At 35.7% G+C, this 19,891-nt stretch overlaps 1 protein-coding gene across 2 annotated transcripts in view; it reads right to left on the bottom strand.

Annotated features, from left to right (window-relative positions):
* The window catches only part of EML5 (EMAP like 5), a gene marked incomplete at both ends in the record, with an annotated part of 91,483 nt that overhangs the window by 61,174 nt on the left and 10,418 nt on the right, over nt 1-19,891 (bottom strand). For both annotated transcript variants that reach the window (XM_084208540.1, XM_084208541.1), the window contains 4 exons: nt 3,441-3,626; nt 6,786-6,854; nt 7,421-7,519; nt 9,935-10,094. In XM_084208540.1, the coding sequence (XP_084064666.1) occupies nt 3,441-3,626; nt 6,786-6,854; nt 7,421-7,519; nt 9,935-10,094 (514 nt within the window). The remainder of the gene's footprint in view (nt 1-3,440; nt 3,627-6,785; nt 6,855-7,420; nt 7,520-9,934; nt 10,095-19,891) is intronic.

Raw genomic sequence — 19,891 nt, 5'->3', positions numbered from 1 at the left:
GATACCAGTTTAAAACCATTCATTTAAGTTCATTATATTGTTTCCATCTATATTTAATCAGTATCCAGCACACTGACATAGGCGTGCAATGGTTTTAACAGAGTGCCTGTTATTTAACCTCAAGCTTGTTATTTAACCTCAGTTTCTGACATCAATCCACACAACTTTAATGTGTACCTCTGAAAGACTATCTCAAAATTAATTATTCATCTGCTGAGAAAGCGTCTTATGTACATTTACTATGCAAGGCAAAAGCATAGCACACAACAATCTTTAAAACATACAATGTTTTAACCAAGCATACAATTTTGTTTTAATATCCAAGTAACATCTTGGATATTAAATACTCATGGACTACCTTGAATTTAGAACATATAAGGTGGTAAGTGGAAGATTCTATAATCAGTTCTTTGCACTGGTACACAAATGAGACAGCTATTAATTTTATTTTTTTTCTTAGTCAAAGTATTTATTAACTTTCCAGAGCCAGATCCATCACCTACAAATAACCTCATGGAGCATTACCATTGCCAGTGAATTTACACATGATTTCATGTCATTGTTTTCTTTCTCCCCCTTAAAATTTCCATTACTAAAATTATTATTTAGGAAGCAAATCTAGAATTGAAGTTTCCCATTGTTATCCATTGCTCCCTGCACATGAACTCTGTGTCTTTACTCCTAAACCCTGCTCATTTCCATCTTTTCCTACTTTTCATTCCTATTTCTATTTTAGGTGAACTCCTTAATCCTCTTCCAACTCTTAACTTATGTGCTTTCAACTTTTTATTTCTACTCAAATTCAGATGGAAATCTGCAGGAAACTCTACTTTACTCTCTGTTAGTATTGCTATGACAGAAAACAGATAATCTGTCTGAGTTAAGAATTTTTATTTTGCTTGTTAGTGTTAAAGTTGCTGTTCCCTTGGTTGCTCATACTGGGAGACCATGCCTTATTTTTCACATTGAATTATTCTTAAAATGAAAAATATTTTTTTGCCTAAGTCAACCACAACAAAGAGAACCAACCTTTGAAAAGAACAGGTTTTCTATATTAATGCAGACAATGTCTTAACAATAACTTAATAAATCTGGGGCTGGACTATTTCTCCATATCACTAACATGCTTTAGAAACTGTTTTCCAGTATCTCAGAGATCTGCTGGTTATGCTGCAAGAAAAGAATGGTATTTATGCAAATAATGAGACATCTTCCTTCAGTAAGATTACAGTTTTTGTCACACCTGTTGAGGAGTAATGATGCAGGATGATGAACAGGTATGCAGGGATGACAATTCCAACACTAGCACACTGAAGAGAAATTTGTATCAAATTACAACAATAGTAGTCCCTTCAACAACAGACATACACCACAAATCTTGTTGTTTGCACTTGTATTTCCTTTGGACAAGAAGGACATAATTAATCATTTATAAAAATTAAGTACATTAATTTATTAAATTAATTAGCCACAAAATATCATTATAATATTTTATTATGGCTGAAGAGATACTGTCATTCCAAGTTGCCATATGTTGGGCTTAGAGTAGTCTGTCAATATTATCCTTTAAGGTAATTTTGAATTGAAAAACAAGGCTTCATTTTGTTGGAAAGAACTTTCCATATTCTATTGGGTTATTTTCCCCTAAAATCTGTGAGATTTGTAGTGACTCTAATCTCTTGTAAAAATGAATTTCAAAGACATGAACTAGTGTTCCTACTTAATTTTCAGAACTGCAAAGTACAATTCCATTGAGCCTAGATGACAGAGCCAAAAATAGAAGGCTAGATGAAACCTGCTCCAAGGTCACCTGAGCTCTGTCCATTGATGTTACTGAAGATAAGGATGTTACTGCACTTCAAAGTTGATCTTGTGGTCAACTCAGAATTGACACAGCACATAATGGAACAGAGCAAAAAGCCCTCATCCTCTTATGTTTATCAGTTGTCATTCCATACTTAAACAGCTGAAAAGCACTGCATTATTCTGAGAAATAAACTGTTGCAAGTCCAAATAGTCCAAGTAACAAGTATGTTAATATGCAGGACAGCTGTTTCCTACAGCACCAACAGGATGGGAGAATATTTTGGCATCAGTTTTCAGCAGGAGACTAAGTACAAGTTTTCCTCTGGGAATTGAGGTCTGAATAGGCAAAGTCCAATCATCTCAGGAAAACACAGAAAAGAACAGAACACTATTGAACACTTATTATGAAGACTGAAACCAGATCTGAAGGTATAGAGCAAGAATAACTCCACACTGTAAATACCCCCACATACTTTCTGATTCATAATTTGGGCCCTCTTGAATACATTTTATATTTCCACAGATGCATACAGGATAGTATGATTGTCTGGGTTTATCTGTTATTTTTTTTTATTTATATATACATACACTTCTTTGTAGATAAGGAAATCTCAAATGTAAAATATAGTCTGGGATACATTTCACACAAAGATGTTCTTCATAACTTTATCTTTGTTCATAACCACAGACAGTGTTATTACACAACTGACAGAATAAGCACTCCAATCACTTTTGAATTATTAGTTCATTCAACAAGCTGCAATCATCCTGAATGTGTATTTCTGAATCTTTGGTAAACCAAGGGTCTCCTTACCACAACTGACTGCAACCTCTCCCACACACACAACATTCATCACTTCGTCCCCTCCACTCCACCTGATTAAATCAAAGAGTGGCCACCCAGTCCAACAGGCCGGTTAAAACAAACACATTCTTACAAGCAAGAATCATTAACTGTTATTAATTTATATTTAGAATTTTGAAGCTGCAATATCAGAACTCATATGCTTGTTTTTTCACACCATGTTAAATTGCTAAGATTGGAACTTGAAATATTTTCAAGAAGGTACAATGCTTTTCAAAACAAAAATGAACATTCAACCAGCAAATCATATAGCTTCATAAAGTGACCTTAGCAGTTTCATGCTTCATAAATTAAACCAACCAGAACCTGGTTGGCTTTGTTTTTAAGTGATACTTGGACAATTAGAAGTCAAATACTGCATATCACCAAATGAGAGGTAATGAGGATTTTCACAGTTTACTATGCACAAATCAGATTGCAAACCAAAAAGCAGGCTGTTTTGCTGCCTACTTTAATCACAAACCCATATGCTTCAAAATAACATGGAAAATGTAATTAAAACCTACATAGCAAAATTATAATCCCTTTATATTCATATTAAACATTTCAATTAAAAGAAGATATTACCAAGCACTTTGGAAATTTTTTGTTAAACTTTCACTGACATGTCTTCACTTTTCAAATCTGTATACTCTTCTAAAAAAATATTCCAGTATGACATCCTGAGTATCATTGAAACCATTTAGACACAAGCTGACCTCACATTGCTCTTTCTGGCTTTCCAGAAATCTATTTAAGATTCAACATTAATTGAGAAAGGGCTACTTACAGCATGGGCTCCCTGTATTGTCCTGACGAGGTTGATTCCCTTCCAGACATAAATGTCTCCATTCAGCGCACCCGAGTACGTCACCTCATCCCTCGCACAGGCCAGGCACAAGATAGTCTGGAGATCACCGGTCTTGCCAAAGACACCACGTTTTGGTGTCAAGGAGTTGCCACACAAGCTCCAGAACTGCAACATGAAGTGATTTAGAAATGGCTATTTTGCTTATACCTTATAATTTATTACATACATCTGAAAGAGAAATACCTTGCTTGCACAATACATCACCATTCACCCCCTTTTCCATGCCTTCTCCAGTTTAACAGTGTTTTATGTTATTAACCAACTTTATCTTTCCATAAAATCATCATAACAGAGTAGTTGGGAAGGAATTTTGGGATATCAGTATTAAACTAAAATTCTTTCAAATAATAATTTTTGAGTCAGTTGTTTTTTCAGTTATTTTTGAAAAGTGTTTCATAATAGAATTATCTTTCTTTGATGCAAGACTTTTATGCTGAAAATGGTGCATTTGTACTTTATGTTAATATACATTTAAAGATGCCACCTAAGCATGCAGATTTCTGAAGAGACTCTATTTGCTCTGTTTGAAGGCAGCTGGTTTTTTTGCAGATGTATTTCTCATCAGAACCATGGATCACACGGAGTAGCCATCTGAGGCAGAGATTTTTAAGAACTTTCTAATAAACCATTTGTGTGTAATTGCAGCAATCCCACAAGTGTGAATTCCCTCCTAGGTCACCCAACATGTTCCAATGAATCCTGAACTAAAGACAGGCAAAGTCTCTTGTCAGAGTACAATACTTGCCAACTAAGTCTCCTGATAAACACTCTAGTTTCTGAGATCTCTGCAAACAAGAAGCACTCGCATATTCCTTTCAAACCCTCCTGTCCAAACATGTAAATGTGCACTGGAAAGTGAAGCTGCTGAAGTAATCCAATGTAAAACATGAAAGCACCACTGCTGACAGGTTACCCTCGCATTGTCTCAGCATACAGAGTTTCCTGCATATGTGTTTAGGGAACTGTATTTCACAGCAAGGCACTCTGTTACCAATAATCCATTCAAAATTCTGAGCAGATTTCAATTAATATGGGATGATGTAAGAAGTTACCATGAATAGATTTTTGTACTTGCAATACTGTAATTCAGAAATAAGCAGAAATTACCATTACTGATTAGAGTAGCTAGTACTGATTAGACAAATTCCAGTATCTTAACTAGTTCTGCTGGTTTGGAGTGGGATAGTTAATTTTCTTCACAATGGCCGGTATGGAGCTGTGCCTTAGATTTGGCTGAACACAGTGTTGATAACACAGAGATGGTTTTGTTATTGCTGAGCAGGGCTTGCACAGCCAGGGGCTCTTCAGCTTACCTACTGCAACCCTGGTGAGGAAACTGGGGGTGCACGGGAGGTTGGGAAGAGACACAGCTGGGAGAGGTGACCCCATGACCAAAGGCATGCTCCAGATCAAATGGCATCATGCTCAGAACAAAGTGAGGGGAGCATTTGAGGTGATGGAGTTGGTTTTCCCAAGTCAATATTATGTCTGCTCCTGTGGAGGTTGATCTTGAGTGACTCCCCTATCCCTGGGAAGCAATGAATTAATTCCTTGGTGGGCTTTGCTTGCATGTGCAGGATTTGCTCTCTCTATTAAACTGTCTTTACCTAAACCTATGAGTTTTCCAGCTTTTACCCTTCCAGTTGTCTCCCCAATCCTGCTAGTGGTGGAGTTGAAGCTCAGCTGCTGGCTGGGGTGATACCGTGACAGTATTTTTTTAACTAAAGTACAGATCTCAAGACACAGACCATGGTGTTGCTTGAGAAGCAACTACAAAGTCACTGCATAAATGAAACACCTAGCTGCAATGTGAAAGTGGGTGATGTATCTAAGAAAATTCCTCAATATCAATTCACATGGAATTATCTGCATAACTTGATTAAGTACTATTACAATTTACATAAAATATCATCTGAGAAAAAATGCAATATTATTAAAAAGATGAAAGTAATTCTTGATAGCTGAAAGAACAAGAAGGTGTAGTTTAAAAAAAAAACCCACATCAACAACAATCTCTTGCCTGATCCAAATGCCTAAATTCCTCTTAGAATTGTGACTTTCCAAACTGGTTTCCCAGAGGAAACAGCAGTTGATTTTAAAATGATGTTTCTATTTAGAAAGGCTTTGTAGTGCTTTAAAAGTTGCTCAAACTTTTGCTTATCTAAATAGATATGTTTTGACATCATAAAGCCATCTTAAATATACTAAATCACTGCTGGCAAATATTAGCTTACTATTGGCATAAAGGTCCTCTTAGAGAAGTAGAAAAAAAAAAGATCATTATTAAACAAATTCATGTAGTTCTGTAATTGACATGCTAAACATTTGCATGCCAAATCAGACTTATGCAATCTAGCCAACAGATGTAAGACTTTTTCCTGTAGGCCATTAATCCATATTACTCTACAAGTTCATTATATAAAAAGCAACATATTTTCCCCACCATGGGAACCTCCACACAACAGCAATGCAGAACTTTCAAGCTGCCATCTACTGCTGTGATGTGGTAACACAGAAAACTGTGCATGGGAGAAGACAGTGACTTTTGACTGATGTGAAACACGGCTCCTAATCATTGGTTATCCTGCTGACAAAGTTACACCTGAAAAAAAAGTTCTTTTTGCGCAGCATTTGCTACATGAATCAAACAGAGCACGCTTGAAAAAATACATGAATTGTCCAAATTATGAATCCTGTAACAGGTACAGAATGCTCCAAATGACAAAGGTATAAACACAAGCAGAGAAAATAATTAAAAGAAAAAAAAATGCTGCTTCTCTTCCTTTCTCTTTCACTGTCTCCCCATACCCTCTCTAAATGGTAAGAAATGGTTTTCCAATTCATTTCACCCCTGTAGTGCAGCAATTCATGAATTCATTGTCCAAGATTCAGAAACTTGAGTATCTGGAGTCACCTTAAAAGTCTCCATCCTCTTTTACACTACTCTGCATTTCAAACAGCATGTTTTAGAGAACCTAAATTTTAAATTATATTACAGTCATTACATAGAATGCTACTGACAACTTCTGCCAGGGCATGAGGTCTTTGAGCAGAGAGGGTCTATTTTTCCCTATACAGATCTTTTAACGTATCTAGTGTAGTCAGCTGTGATTCATGATTGCAGTTCTAAGAACTAATATTGTTCTTACACAAGACCTTCCATATTATCATTCTATATTCCTTTTAGATTCTATTTTTATGCATTTTATAGAGCATACATTACTGCAGCTAAAATATTTTATAAGTGAAGAGTTATTTCATTACCTTGATGTGTTTTACGCCACAGCTGACGAGCTTGTTTGGCTGGTATAAATCCCAAGAAATATCAAATATCTGCACAAAAAAACCAAAGGATGTTAGCAGAGACAGCCTTTCTAGCACAGGACAGTTAAAGCAGTAAAAACTTCTAGCACATTAACAGGGAGTCTGAAATGCTTTAAATGGATCTATTGGAAAGACATTTCTATCCTCTCATTCCATACTGAAATTTCAATATATACCAAATATAGTTCTGACTTTTTTTTCCCCTAGAGTAATTAAAACACATGATAAAACAACATTAAGTTTCATTTACAGACTAGAAAAATTTAGGCAATTATTTGCATTTTGATTTCCCATATGGGGATTAGGGTCTAAGAAATGCAGTAATTATGCACTTCTCCTACATGTTTTCAGTCTCAACAAACCATATACAAATAAATATTGAGTTACACATTTTATTCTCGAAATAAATGCACACATCTTAAATATCTTCACATCTTTATGCACATCAACCTTTAGGCAAATTCAGCTTCTAAAACCAAATGGGTTTTGTTCAGACATAGGTCTAGTACACATATACAGACATGGTTTAACAAACCAAAATGGCACTGATGCTCAGACTGTTTAATTGTACTTACTCTGTCTGTATGGCCAGGAGCCATTGATAACAATTTTCCTTTTCTCCAGTCCCATACACAGACTGTGTTTTTCGAATCCAAACCAACCGAGACCAAACGCTAAAAGTGTCCAAATTAAACAAATAAAAATAACTCAATATATTAATGAAATCTATTTGAATGAGTATCAAAAAATGTGTAACATATTTGAGATAGAAGCAATAGCTCCATTTTGATATAGAAGAAATCATAAGCTGTATCTTACACCAAAGCTTACACAGATGGATCTTTTCAGGTACAACATCATGACCATAAAGATCTTATTAGATAACAACATATTTCTGGTTTGTAAAGTTTTATATATATATAATTATATATAGCACACAGGGTAGGCTGCAGTCAGGAGACATTTGCAAAAAAGTAATCACTGAACTTAATGAAACTGTATGTGTTTACCTTTAATTACATGTAACTTGCAGAATTTAGGATTTATTTTATAAGTTCAAGAGACACAAAGAAAAAATATTTTCTTCAATCTCCTTGAAAACAAACAAAAGCTCAAAAACAATTAAATGATTTAAAAGTCTTTTGCTTGATTCTTCAAGACACATATAAGTAAATATTTCTTTCCAAATCCTTTCTCAAACCAGAATTAAAAAGGCCCTGAACATAATTTTATGAAGTCTTTATTATTCAGAAAGAGCTTGAATCCATTTACACTGTTAAACTAGGATGGACAAAAAGTCTATTAAAAAAAAAAATCAAGAAAAATAAAATTTTGAGATCTTCCTGTGCTTTGCAGCCTGTCTTGTCTTGACCGTGAAGACACCTTGCACAGATTTCTTGACACGAATGTTTGACTAAATCAGCCACTTGTATTGCATCTGTTAACCAGTCAAAAGGCTATTTTTCCTATAGAAATTCTCAATAGAAAGACTAACAGGATTGAATTATTAAAAAAAAAAAAAAGCTGAGTGATTTGGCTTAATTTTTAAAGAAAATGAGTATTTTTGTTCCATCTTTGCATTAATATGAATTGTGCCATCTTTATGTTGATAAATGAATTTTTTTCAAATCTTTTAAATCTTTTTCAAATTTTTTCAAAGCTTTTTTCACTCTTCAGCAGTTAGTACTGACAAATATTAAATACAAATTTAGCTTCAATTTCTGCATAGATTATCTAAGTGAGCTTACAAAAGCAAAAACAAACTCCAAACTTGAATCATAACCTTTTTTGCCAAAGACAGAAACCTATTCCAAATAACACAATTCCTTTACTGACTGAAAAACTCAAGAGAGAGTTTTCTTCTTCTCAAGAGAGAAGAAAAATAAACAAGTTAAATAAAATTTCTATCCATTCTTGCTATTTATTAATACTACAAAATCTAACCTTTCTATTCCATCTTTGAAAAATCAGGGTATTTCAATCCTAATTTGATGTATCTTAAATTATGAAGGCCATTCACGAGAGGGAGTGACACAAGTTTACACAACAAGAACAATGTAGAGAAAAGATATTGCTGTGAAGTAGAAATTATGTTTTAGAAAGAAACTGCCTAAAAAGTGAGAGGTCATTTCAACAGGCTCAGAACTTTTCTACAACAATTACAACATATTTTAACAGAAACAAGTTACAGCTAGGCTTTTCTCTTGCGTTCAACACAGCTCCACTTGATATTCTCCTAATGGTCTCTACAATACATCCTCACTTGAGGAAACAGCAGTAACTACCAGACATTGACCTTTTTAGCAAGCAAAAGGAGCTGAGGGTACAGCTAAATCTGAGTATCCCACTGCAAGGCTGAGTGGGACAGAAAGAAGTGTTTCACAGACCAGGAAAGCACATCTCCAGAAAGGATTTTCTCAGCTAATACCTAACATGTAAATATAACCATTTAAGCTGCTACCTAACATGTAAATATAACCATTAAATTTTCCATTTCCAACACATCAGTCAAGAAAGCCTCTTTACTCAGAGGAGCTAATGTCTGGTAAAAACAATCTCCCTTGTAGGTAGCAGCTCTGAGAACCAATTTACTACTCAGAAAATGTTCAAAAGCAACAAAATTATAATCCAATGAAACCTTTTTTCTTGGCTCTCAGATATGGGATACATGAGTCTGAACAAACAATCAAAACGTGGGGAGCCACCAGTGAATGCAAAATGCATGACAGAGAAGGGGACACTGCCTGAAGGCAGTGAGTAACACAACAGGGCCACCACCACTCTGGGCACAAGACAGTCCCCTGCACAAGGGAACTCCACTGTCTCCAGTCATTTGGTCTAACCCTGAACTGTGGCTCACAGACCACAAGAACCTCCCTACCACCTCATCTCCATTCAAAGAGCTTCTGAAGTTATCATCTTTTTGCCAAATGTAAATATTTGGCATTCATTAGTAACGCAACTTGATCTTCCTCAGCTTGAGGATAAGCAGATAGAAACTGCCTTTTTAAAAGAAGAACGATGTGACAAGATTTCTAATAGATAAACAATTTAATCAAGTGTTTGAAAAAAGAATATTAATTACATACCTGACCATCTAAATCAAAGGCCAAGCAAGCTATGCCATGTGTGTGAACGTCTTTCAGGACAGATACAGTTTGCACAGTGTATGAATCCCACACACAGATGTATGGCTCCTTCCCAACTTGACCTGTTGCCACCAACACACGTTCAGGGTGCAAAGCAAGGCTGCCAAAAAAAAAAAAAAAGGATATAAAATATTTCTGCATGAAACTTTGGTATTTGCCTAGTTATTTGCATTATTTTTTTTCCTTTAAAATTCTTTTACAATATTTTCCTATACTAGATACTAGATAATAAAAAGTCCTTTTGTATCACAGATTCCACAGTAGCTGTGAAATTCTAAATAGAGTACATACCAACATCTTTCTGGAATTTAGCCTTCAAAAGCCTTCTACACTTAAATTAGTTGCAAAATAGTCAATAATCCTCTGTTCCAAAAGTGTTTATTAAATTTGGCCAGATTTTCAGGCACCGCTTTTCCTTTCTTTATATTTCTTAAAACTCAAAAACACAAACAATGGAAAACAGAAGTTGGTGTTCAACTATCTACACATCAATCACCAACAGAGAGAGATGCACATCTCCAAAAGTTCTTTGTTCCACACTGTAATTGATGTCCTTTTTATGGGAGGAGAGCTTTCTGGAGCTGTCTCTCTGCTGACTGCACAGCAACCCAAAGCACAACTAGCTTGGGCTAGAGGTAATGACTACACTTCAGAAGACTGAACTTAAGAGCGATTAAGATTATCTTAAATGTCTTCATTTTAATATAGAACAATTGGGAATAGCTGGGTTTGAATAATTATTAACTCTCCATATTTCTAGTATTGTAGAGAATTTTATTATAGCTTGTATTTCAGTCTTTCAGAGTGCACTTGAGGTTCATCAGAACTGTTTTGCTAAATCTGGGACCAAGCTAGAAAACATTCTAGCTAGCAAGATATTTCTTTGTTTTGTTTATCCCAGCAAGCTGTATGGGAGAACATGGGGTCTGGGGACTCAGATTTCATAATACAGAAAAGTAAGAATATATTCTAACAGAAACCCAAACAAACTATTAATCACACTCCACACATACTAGGTACAGCAGTCCAGAATGATGTAGAAATACCACATAGAAGTCAGGAAGACAATTTCCAAAGCTGGCTGTTTAATTTGGCTAAAAAATTTTTATTCCTGATGAATGCCAGGGTAATGAAGGATCTTGAGAGACTGGTGGACAGAACCACTAACAACACACAGTAAGTATATTTATCTTCTCAAAATTATTTGGGAAGGAGAAAGGTTGAGCACTTTGCAAAGGTAAGATGACCTTTAACTTGAACACAGGCTTTGATAAGTAAATTTCAAAGGGTGGAGACAAGGGAAGTCTATAAATATAAACAAAAACAGCAAGGTTAAAGATAACCAGGAAATTATGAGAAAAATCTTCTGATTCAAAAAATGTACACATTTTCTATATACAGAAAGAGCAAGAGGAAACCACATTAAAAGACACTTAATATTTTATGAAGTTAAATACAGAACACATTACACTTCCATATTTTTCTGTTTTAAAATAGCACTTCAGTTTGTTGATATTGCTTGATGAATTCCACATGCAAAACTGAGCAGAATTCCTAACTTCAAGGGTGAAAAGGTAAAAAGCCCTGAACCTTTCCATTTTGCTATGGGAATTTCTGCTCTTGGCTACTCCCTGCTACCCTCAGCATAAGGATAAAGTAACCAATATTTCCTCACTTGGCCTCACAGCACTTCCAAAGTTGTTTCTTCGTTCTTCCCTTCTCGTTTATTTGACAAAGCAACTTCACAATTAAAAAACATTGCAGAAAGGAGCTGGCAGCAGAACTTAACCACATTTCAATTCAGTTCTGCCACCTAATCCTGACTAACACCTGCACCTCTCCCAGAGCACACAAAGGCAGATGGTATACTCACAGGACAAAGGAAAAGCATCTGGAGGGAGAGAAAATGCTGCATCCAAAATGATCTATTTTTTTAGAATGGCGCCACAGAAAGTGAGCAATCAGACCAAATGGACAATAAAGAAATTTTGAAAAGGTAGTGAAAAGAATAAGCAAGAAAAAAGAGACAGAAACTAAGTGGAAAATAAGAAAAACACAGCAGTTCATGTCCGATTCCCCACCTCTTCAATCCTGTCCTGAACTGTGCCATAAGTGCATAGTGCATTTTTAGACAAGCAAAAACCACAGCACAAGTACAACAAAACACTCACTGTAGTGTATGGACACACATACATGCAAAAGCATCCCCACACCACACCTGACAAAACAATTTATAGCCACCAAAAATTAGCTCTGCATATTTTTAACTGAAGCTCAGAGTCTTTAGAGAAACAATGCACCAGAGATGGAAGGGACAACACTAAAGACACTATCAGGGGAAAGGAGAACATTGTCCTCAGCCCAAGCATTTCAACTAACTTCATTCAAAGAATATGAGGTGGATTCAGAGAAGATTTCCTCTATTTCTAATTAATAAATGGTAAATAACAACTAATAGTATCACAATACTAGTTCTTTCTACATCACAACACAAAATACTAGCTTAAACAACTGAGCTCAAATTCTGCCTTGATATGGGATATAGTAAACTGATAATAACTTTTCTAAACATTCATTGAAAGAAGAAGAAAATAAATGTACAACAAATATTTTAAGACAGCAAGCTCTTTAAAAAAATGCAAATATGGTGAGTTTCAGGGAAACTATTTAGCAAAGCTGTTAGCAGTGGCTGAAGAAACACCTATTTAAAAATACCTTTCCATATCTTTTCTTAGAGACCAAGGAGTGAAGGACAAATTAAAGTATTGCCTGTAGGTATTCTATCTCACAGGCTATCAGAGCAGATTAAAAAGAGAAGCATGGAAAAAGTCAAGGGACTACTATTTCTGTTACCAAGACTAAGCAAAGTAACCACTACATATATTTTGATATGAGACATGAATGATAAGACAATGTTTTTCCTTAATAATCAAGTCTTGGCTATTACTAATCCCATGGGGAACCATGCAGAATTATGGATTTGAAAATTTTGGGTCCTCTTGAGAAGTCAAGTATTAGATTCCAATTTTACACAACATGGTGACTCTTTTCAGTCCTTTCATTGGACTGTGAGTGATCAAGCAATCCCTATAAGCATAGCAATCAATACAAAAACACTATCTTGATCTAACCTCTAGAGTAGAAGCATCAATACAAGTCTCATCCTTGAGAACATTCACTGCTAGAACAGTCCTGAGCAGAACACTTTAAATAGCTTCCTAGTGCAGACAGAAAGAGCTTAACTGGAATGGGTGCCCAGAAATAAATAACAATAACTACTTTCCATACACAGACCATAGGAACTTGTGGTGTGACGCAGCTAACAGGATCAAACAAAGAGTTTGAGCTCTCTCTGGATACTCTAGGTATGATCTTCAACACACCTCTGTTGAGGTGTCAAAATCATCCAACTATTGGGATGGTATCTGCAATAGCTGCTTGCCATTCATGCACTCAGTTCCTGAGATCAGCCAGAAAAGTATGGGTATGGTTCAGCTCTAAAGGCAGCTTTCAAATCTCTTAGTGTGGGACTTGTGGGCTTAGGTACTTTCCTCACAAATATTCTCTTGCATTTTCTTTCTTAGGGAGAAGAAAGAGATTAGTGGCATAAGAAGCTTTGCACTCAGAAGAAAAGGACACATATTGCCTTTACAGCACTCAGAAGGAGAGAATTCCCTTTGCTATCCTGGTGATGAGAGCTGGTATGACCTATCCAGGCTGGACTGCTGGAACTGTGCTTGCATCCAGCCCACACTGCTAGACTGTAAACTGGAGCTTGATCTCTTTCCTTGTCCTTGAAGGATGACTAAGCTGATGAATGAGATACTGCTGCTGGTCCAGAAAAGGAAACAGATACTCTAATGAGAAGTTCCTCAGGACTTCTTGTTTGCCTCTGGCCTTTCTGACCTGGGCTCTTCCACAATAGATGTTAGATCTAATGTAGCAACATGTAACATATGTAAGAACATGTCCAAAAGGCAAACTTTACAATGAAAAATAACAGGTATTAAACTAGCAAACTGCTAAATCAAATGAATTTTTAAATTGACTTTGGAACTTGGCACTTCTCAGAATAGTTCAGAAATAGAAAATTAAAAAAACTTGTCTGTCACCATTGCAACAAACCAAACAGCTGGACTTGTAGTGAACTGAGGTTTCCACCACTCTGTCTGAATGACAGGTCTTTCCCTAGCCAGACACTCAAACTGGGCTGAAATGCAGTAGTAGAGTTTTACCAGCCTACTGAAACGGCATGTGTTTCTCACTTTAGTACATTCAAGCTCCTCTTTTTAATGCATTCAGGAAAGGTTCTTTCTCCCTTTCAGAGCAATATATAATCATTCCCCAACATTCCCCAAACCATGCACTGTACAAGACCAATGTAAGATTATTATATTAAATACTAATGGCAGCCAATGAAAAAAAATAAAACCTGTCCGTGTTGTGTCTGCATGGAATGAGACTAGAGACGTGGACAAGACCCTCCAATTTGTGTGAGGTCTGAAGTGGCAGGGGATCCTGAAGGAGAATAGTCAATAACAAATTACTTGATAATAAAAGAAATTAAGATTCTTTTTCATCTTTCCTTGGTTTGTGCTGAGCATTAGCAGGCATTGATTAATACAGACAAGCTGCAGACAAGGATACAGTATTAAAGATGATGTTTCCTTAGCAACAATATTGGATGAAAATCCAAGAATATATTCATGTGACTACTCCTGAGCTTCATAAAACTAGGGCACCAGTAAAAATGCACAAAAGAATACTGCAGTAAAATAACAGCATCTCAGACATCTATTAATTAAGAGTTAATTTCAAGTGTGAAATTGTTTCTATGCTTAAATAAAGCAAAATATTTTCATGTTATATTTACAGACATTTTACATACACTCAAGAATATTTTCTTATCTGCTGTAATTTATCCGTATTTTCCAGAAAGAATAACAGGGGAAGCTACAAACCATTTCTGTCATACTATTTAAGATCTTAAAGCAGAAAGAGCAGCAATCAGCAAAGATCTCTCATCAAAGTTTAAACAGATCAAGTCAGAGCACACTTATTTTCCACAGACAGAACAAAGCAGGGCTCATCATGGAGCACCACTACCAGCCCTCCACATCCTTATTGCCCCAGAGCCAAGAATGTCAAACAGAGCTTTCTGAAGCTTCCTGAAATTGCACAAGCATCCAGCTTTAGGTAAGAGAGGCTGAAGTGGAGACAGGGACAGTGAACTCAAACTGTACGTTGGTCATTCCCAGCTGCCGTTTATCTCACTACAATCCACATTTTCTCCTATTGGATCTGAAGGGGTTTAGATTAACAAGAAACGTTTATAAATAACCCAGAGAATCCTAAAGATTGCTTTGGGCTTCTATTTGTTCCTGAACTCCAAGGAGGGGGCAAAAATAAAAAGCCAGATGTACTTCAAAGAGAAGAAAAAAGTCAGAGAGTGACTAAAGCAACATTGATGCAAAGTTCCCAAATCATATTATGAGAACTGAGTAAAATATTCTGGGAACTATATGCTCCTATATGAAGATGTCCATTTTTGTCTTGCATTGTCATATCCTCCACAGCTGAGAAAGGGATTGGCTTCAGCTTTCTGGTAAGTCACCATCTCTAGAAAACTGATTAAAAATAAGTTACTCCCCTTCTTCTCAAATATTGATTTTGCCAATGCCAACAGGAGAACTCATGCCTTCACTGAGTGGGGTTGCTGGGTTTTTACAAATTCTACATGATTGTGACAATTTAATCACCAGGTTTTCACAATCTGAGGAACAAAATTCTTTTCTAATATGCCCCTTGAAAAAGAAGATAGCAAAATTACTTGCATGTTCCTGGCTAAAAACTCTTCTCACATGAAAGTTACAAATATCATATATTCCAGATTCATTTGGAGATAAATTTGCTAAGATAATGTCCTGCTATCCTTTATTAGCTACTCATATTAAAGAACTGGTGGTACAATAATGGGACATACTGGACTCTGAAGATAATTAAGAATCCAACCTAAAAAAATATCCAACTGCCTTCTTTCCTTACAAGACAATGCACAGACTTGCCCAATTATTTAAACCATTATTATAAATGAAGTGTCAAGCATGACTCCCCTAGAACTAGCCACAAGGGAAAAAAAAGATAAAAGAGAGAGGAAAAAAAAAGAAATAGGAAACCAGAAGTGCAAGATCTGTGGAGAGAAGACAGTGCAATCAGCTGTCAGGAACTTAGGAGGCAGTGCAGCCGTTCAGTTCCTTTGGATCTCTAGATTTGAGGACCCAAAAGAGATCCCTTAACAAATCAGGAAGTACTAATAAATTACTTGGTTAGGATTTGTCAGCCACCAAGTTAGAAAGCAGTCCTTTGCTCCTGAACAGATGTGAACATACAAACCTACAAAATAATCACAGATTTAAAAAAATAAAACAAAACAAAACAAAACAGTTTAAAGTGGAAACATCTATTTCCCATTCTAGCCAGTTGATAACAAACTACTTTACTAAAAATTATCATGCCATAGCCACTTCATAATGGGGAAACTGAGACAAACACATGTCTATAAAATATGAACAGAATTAATTTCAAATAAATTTTGTAATGAAATACAGTCGAGAAAGTGAAGCCAAATGGCAAAAATTCTTATCACAATCAAAATTACTCATTTTGCAGTGCACAAAAACCCATTCCATTGCTGAGTTAGAAATCTAAAGAATAAATTATTTCAGGTCAAAGAAGCATTTACTCCAAATTTTTTAGCCAAGACCATTTCAAAAGTTACTTTTCAAAAGAAGGTTATTTTGGATGCTTCTGACTGTAATTTAACTAAATAAACTTGCTTGACATACAAATTTTTCTTGTTTCTAAATCTTCCACTAGCACCAAACCCTTTGAGCCTCCCTTTACCCAGTCATTACGATTTGCTTCTTCTCTACAAGATTTAGAACCGTTTTTAACCACTAGATCAACCTTCCATCTATTACTTTTAAAATTTATATTGATCTTCTAGTATCACACAGAAAAAAATATCCCAGAATGTACCATTATCTTTCATATTTCTGAACAAGTATATTAAACAGCAATTCAGTCTTTTCTCCTTTGGGGGAGAATGAAAAATTAACGAAAATGTCTCAAAATGCAAGAACTTATCATCTGAATATTTGAGTGGAGTCACAGAACAACTAGTGACAATTTTTGAAAAGTTCTTCTTTTATATATAAAGATTATCCTGACAAAATTAGCAGTTGGCTTAATGTAAGGACTGGTGGGAAGAAGGCAGTGGCAGAGCTGATACTGAAAAAAGCTGAGATAAGCACAACATTCGTTCTGTGCTTCAACTGACTGCACTTCATTACCAACCAAAGAAGCTTCAGAGCAGAAGAAAACAGTGTCTTGCCAGCCCTGGACACTGCAGATCCACCAGATTTCTTCAGGAGTTCTTGAGTATATCAGGCCTACAGGTGTTCTGCACATGTTTGACAGAGGTGGTTTCCTACAGAAAAAAATCAAGGATAACCCTCATCACAAACTGACCACCTAACTTTTCCTGGGTGTATCTAACTTGGCACCAGAGAAGTGAAAGGAACCAGGATACCACTTAAAACTGGGACAACATCTGAACTCTTGTTTAGAAAAAAACTATAAATATGCTATAGAGGCCACAAAAGTATTTACACAAAAGACCATCTTCTAAAACAAAATCCCCACAGGTACCAGAACCAGAAATAAAACAGGAAAGAAGCATAGGAAAACTAGAGAATATTAAAGGGACTCAGAAGTCAACATGTAGTTGGTAGGCAATGAAAGATGTCACCCATGCAGGCTCACAAACCTAATTACTGAAAACCAATAAAAAGGAGAAGATGGATGAAGAGCACTCATGTGTAACACTTTCAAGAAAATACAAATCTGCTTAAAAGTTGCTCAAGAATCCTGATCCATTGACTAATCCTAATGAGGAATTCAACATAATGTAATACTCATAAACATATGTTGTAACCTGCAAACTACAAAATCATGATTATTTATATATTATTACTGAATAATGTCTCAAAGGCTATTCATTTTTGTGGCATTAATTTATATGGCAGAAGAAACAGCAATTGAAAAAACAGTAAGCAAAAGAGGAACCTGAAACTAAAAAACACAAATATCATCTAATGTGCAACCTTGATCTAAAAAAACCAAACAAAGCATTTACCAGTTCTTCAAATATTTATTTTATTTCCTCAAGTACTCCAGAAGGCTTTTGCACTCTAAAATGTCACACTCACCACAATAAATCTGCAGGCAATTTCCAAATGCTGTCAGATGCCTTGTCTTGATCTAAGATAAAGCATCATTCACCTTGCTTGCTCTTGTAGAGGGATTATAAGCAGGGAACAGGGATTAGCATAGTTCTAAAAGTCAGGAGAAGGTTTATACTGCTGTCAGCTAACCAAAACATAGAATTAATCCACTCATTCTACATGCAAGCTGTCTTGATAAAATGGAGACATCTCACCACCGCAACTAAAATGCATAGTTTCTTTAAAGTGATTTTTACATTTAAATACATTTTGGGTTTTTTTCCCCCAGTGGCATGTATATATAATATTTGTATGCATCTTTATCACAGTCTGACATTTACAGGAGCTTTGCTCTTGAAATAAGTTACCCTATGGTTCAGAAAATTGAAGGGTCACTGTTATTTTTAAAATATCCAACTAGATTTAGTCACAAGAAATGTACAACATAAATAGAAAGAATCAAAGTAGTAAAGCATTCTTTTAGAACATTGCCATAAAAATATGTCATATCTACAAATTTCATTCCCAGTTGGGGTAAAGTAAAAAACACATTAAGTAATCAGGAGTGAAATGTATGAACATTGTGAGAACACAATGACTTCAACGTAACTATGAGCAATTTCTAAATGTAATTTTCAGCTTGGACACATTTTCTTTATTATTAGGTCTGCTCCTTTGCCTCAGTTTAGTTTCTTTTCTTTCACTTGAATTTTTCCTCTGAATCAAGCATTTTATTTACATTTAGTTTCATGCCAAATAACTTATCAATATACTTCATATGAAGCCAAAGAAAGTGTAAGGTGTAATATTTTCTATAGTCAACACCGTAAAAGGTACATGAAAGATTCCCCTAAATGTAACCTGTCACCAAGGTGGCTAAACCTCAGTGGAAGCACTACTGCAGGTGCCTCTAGAGCTGATCATTTTGTTCACACTGACATTATTCTCTTCAGTTATGCCACTCACTCTCTGGACACATTTCTTCCAATTCTTGAATTCAAATCCCAAAAAAGGAGCCTCTAAAAATCTTTATCAAAGATGACCCCATGAATATTTGAGCAACTAGAAGTTGGATGTTGCTGTTAGACTAGAAGATTCAGTTTTGGGATAGGTTTTGGGGTGTTTTTTGGAACTTTGGGGTTTTTTGCTTAAGTGACGTGCTTTTAAAGCAAAGTAATCAAACTGACCTTTGCATAAAGTTACGAGCCTTGATCCATCCTATCTGCAGCCCAAAGCAATAGGCACTACAAAGGAATTCCTCTGAAAAAGCTTGGAAGATCAAGCAGTGAAATGAAATTAGAAACCTATGAAAAATGCTTGGAAGGATTGTTCACTGTATTTTCTGAAGTAATATCTGAATACCCAGGGCTTTCATAGAAAAATAAGCATCAGGCACGATCTTACAGAACTTATTCAAAAGAAAAGGAGTCCAGCAAGAAGCCTCTCAACACTAATGAGGATTCCCAGTTAAAGGAAAGTCTTTTGCAGCTAGGCTGAGGACAGCTACTCTGAAGAAAAGCTATGGTATTTCTTTGGAGATTTAATGATGCAGGTATCCTCTAGCAGCTAGGTAAAATAACAAGGAACACTGCTTTTCTAACTGAAGTGGTCA

Source organism: Fringilla coelebs (genome assembly GCF_963513975.1).
Source record: "Fringilla coelebs genome assembly, chromosome: 6".
NCBI lineage: Eukaryota > Metazoa > Chordata > Aves > Passeriformes > Fringillidae > Fringilla > Fringilla coelebs.
Note: the sequence above shows the minus strand (reverse complement) of the source record. Positions and strands in the feature narration are given on the sequence as shown.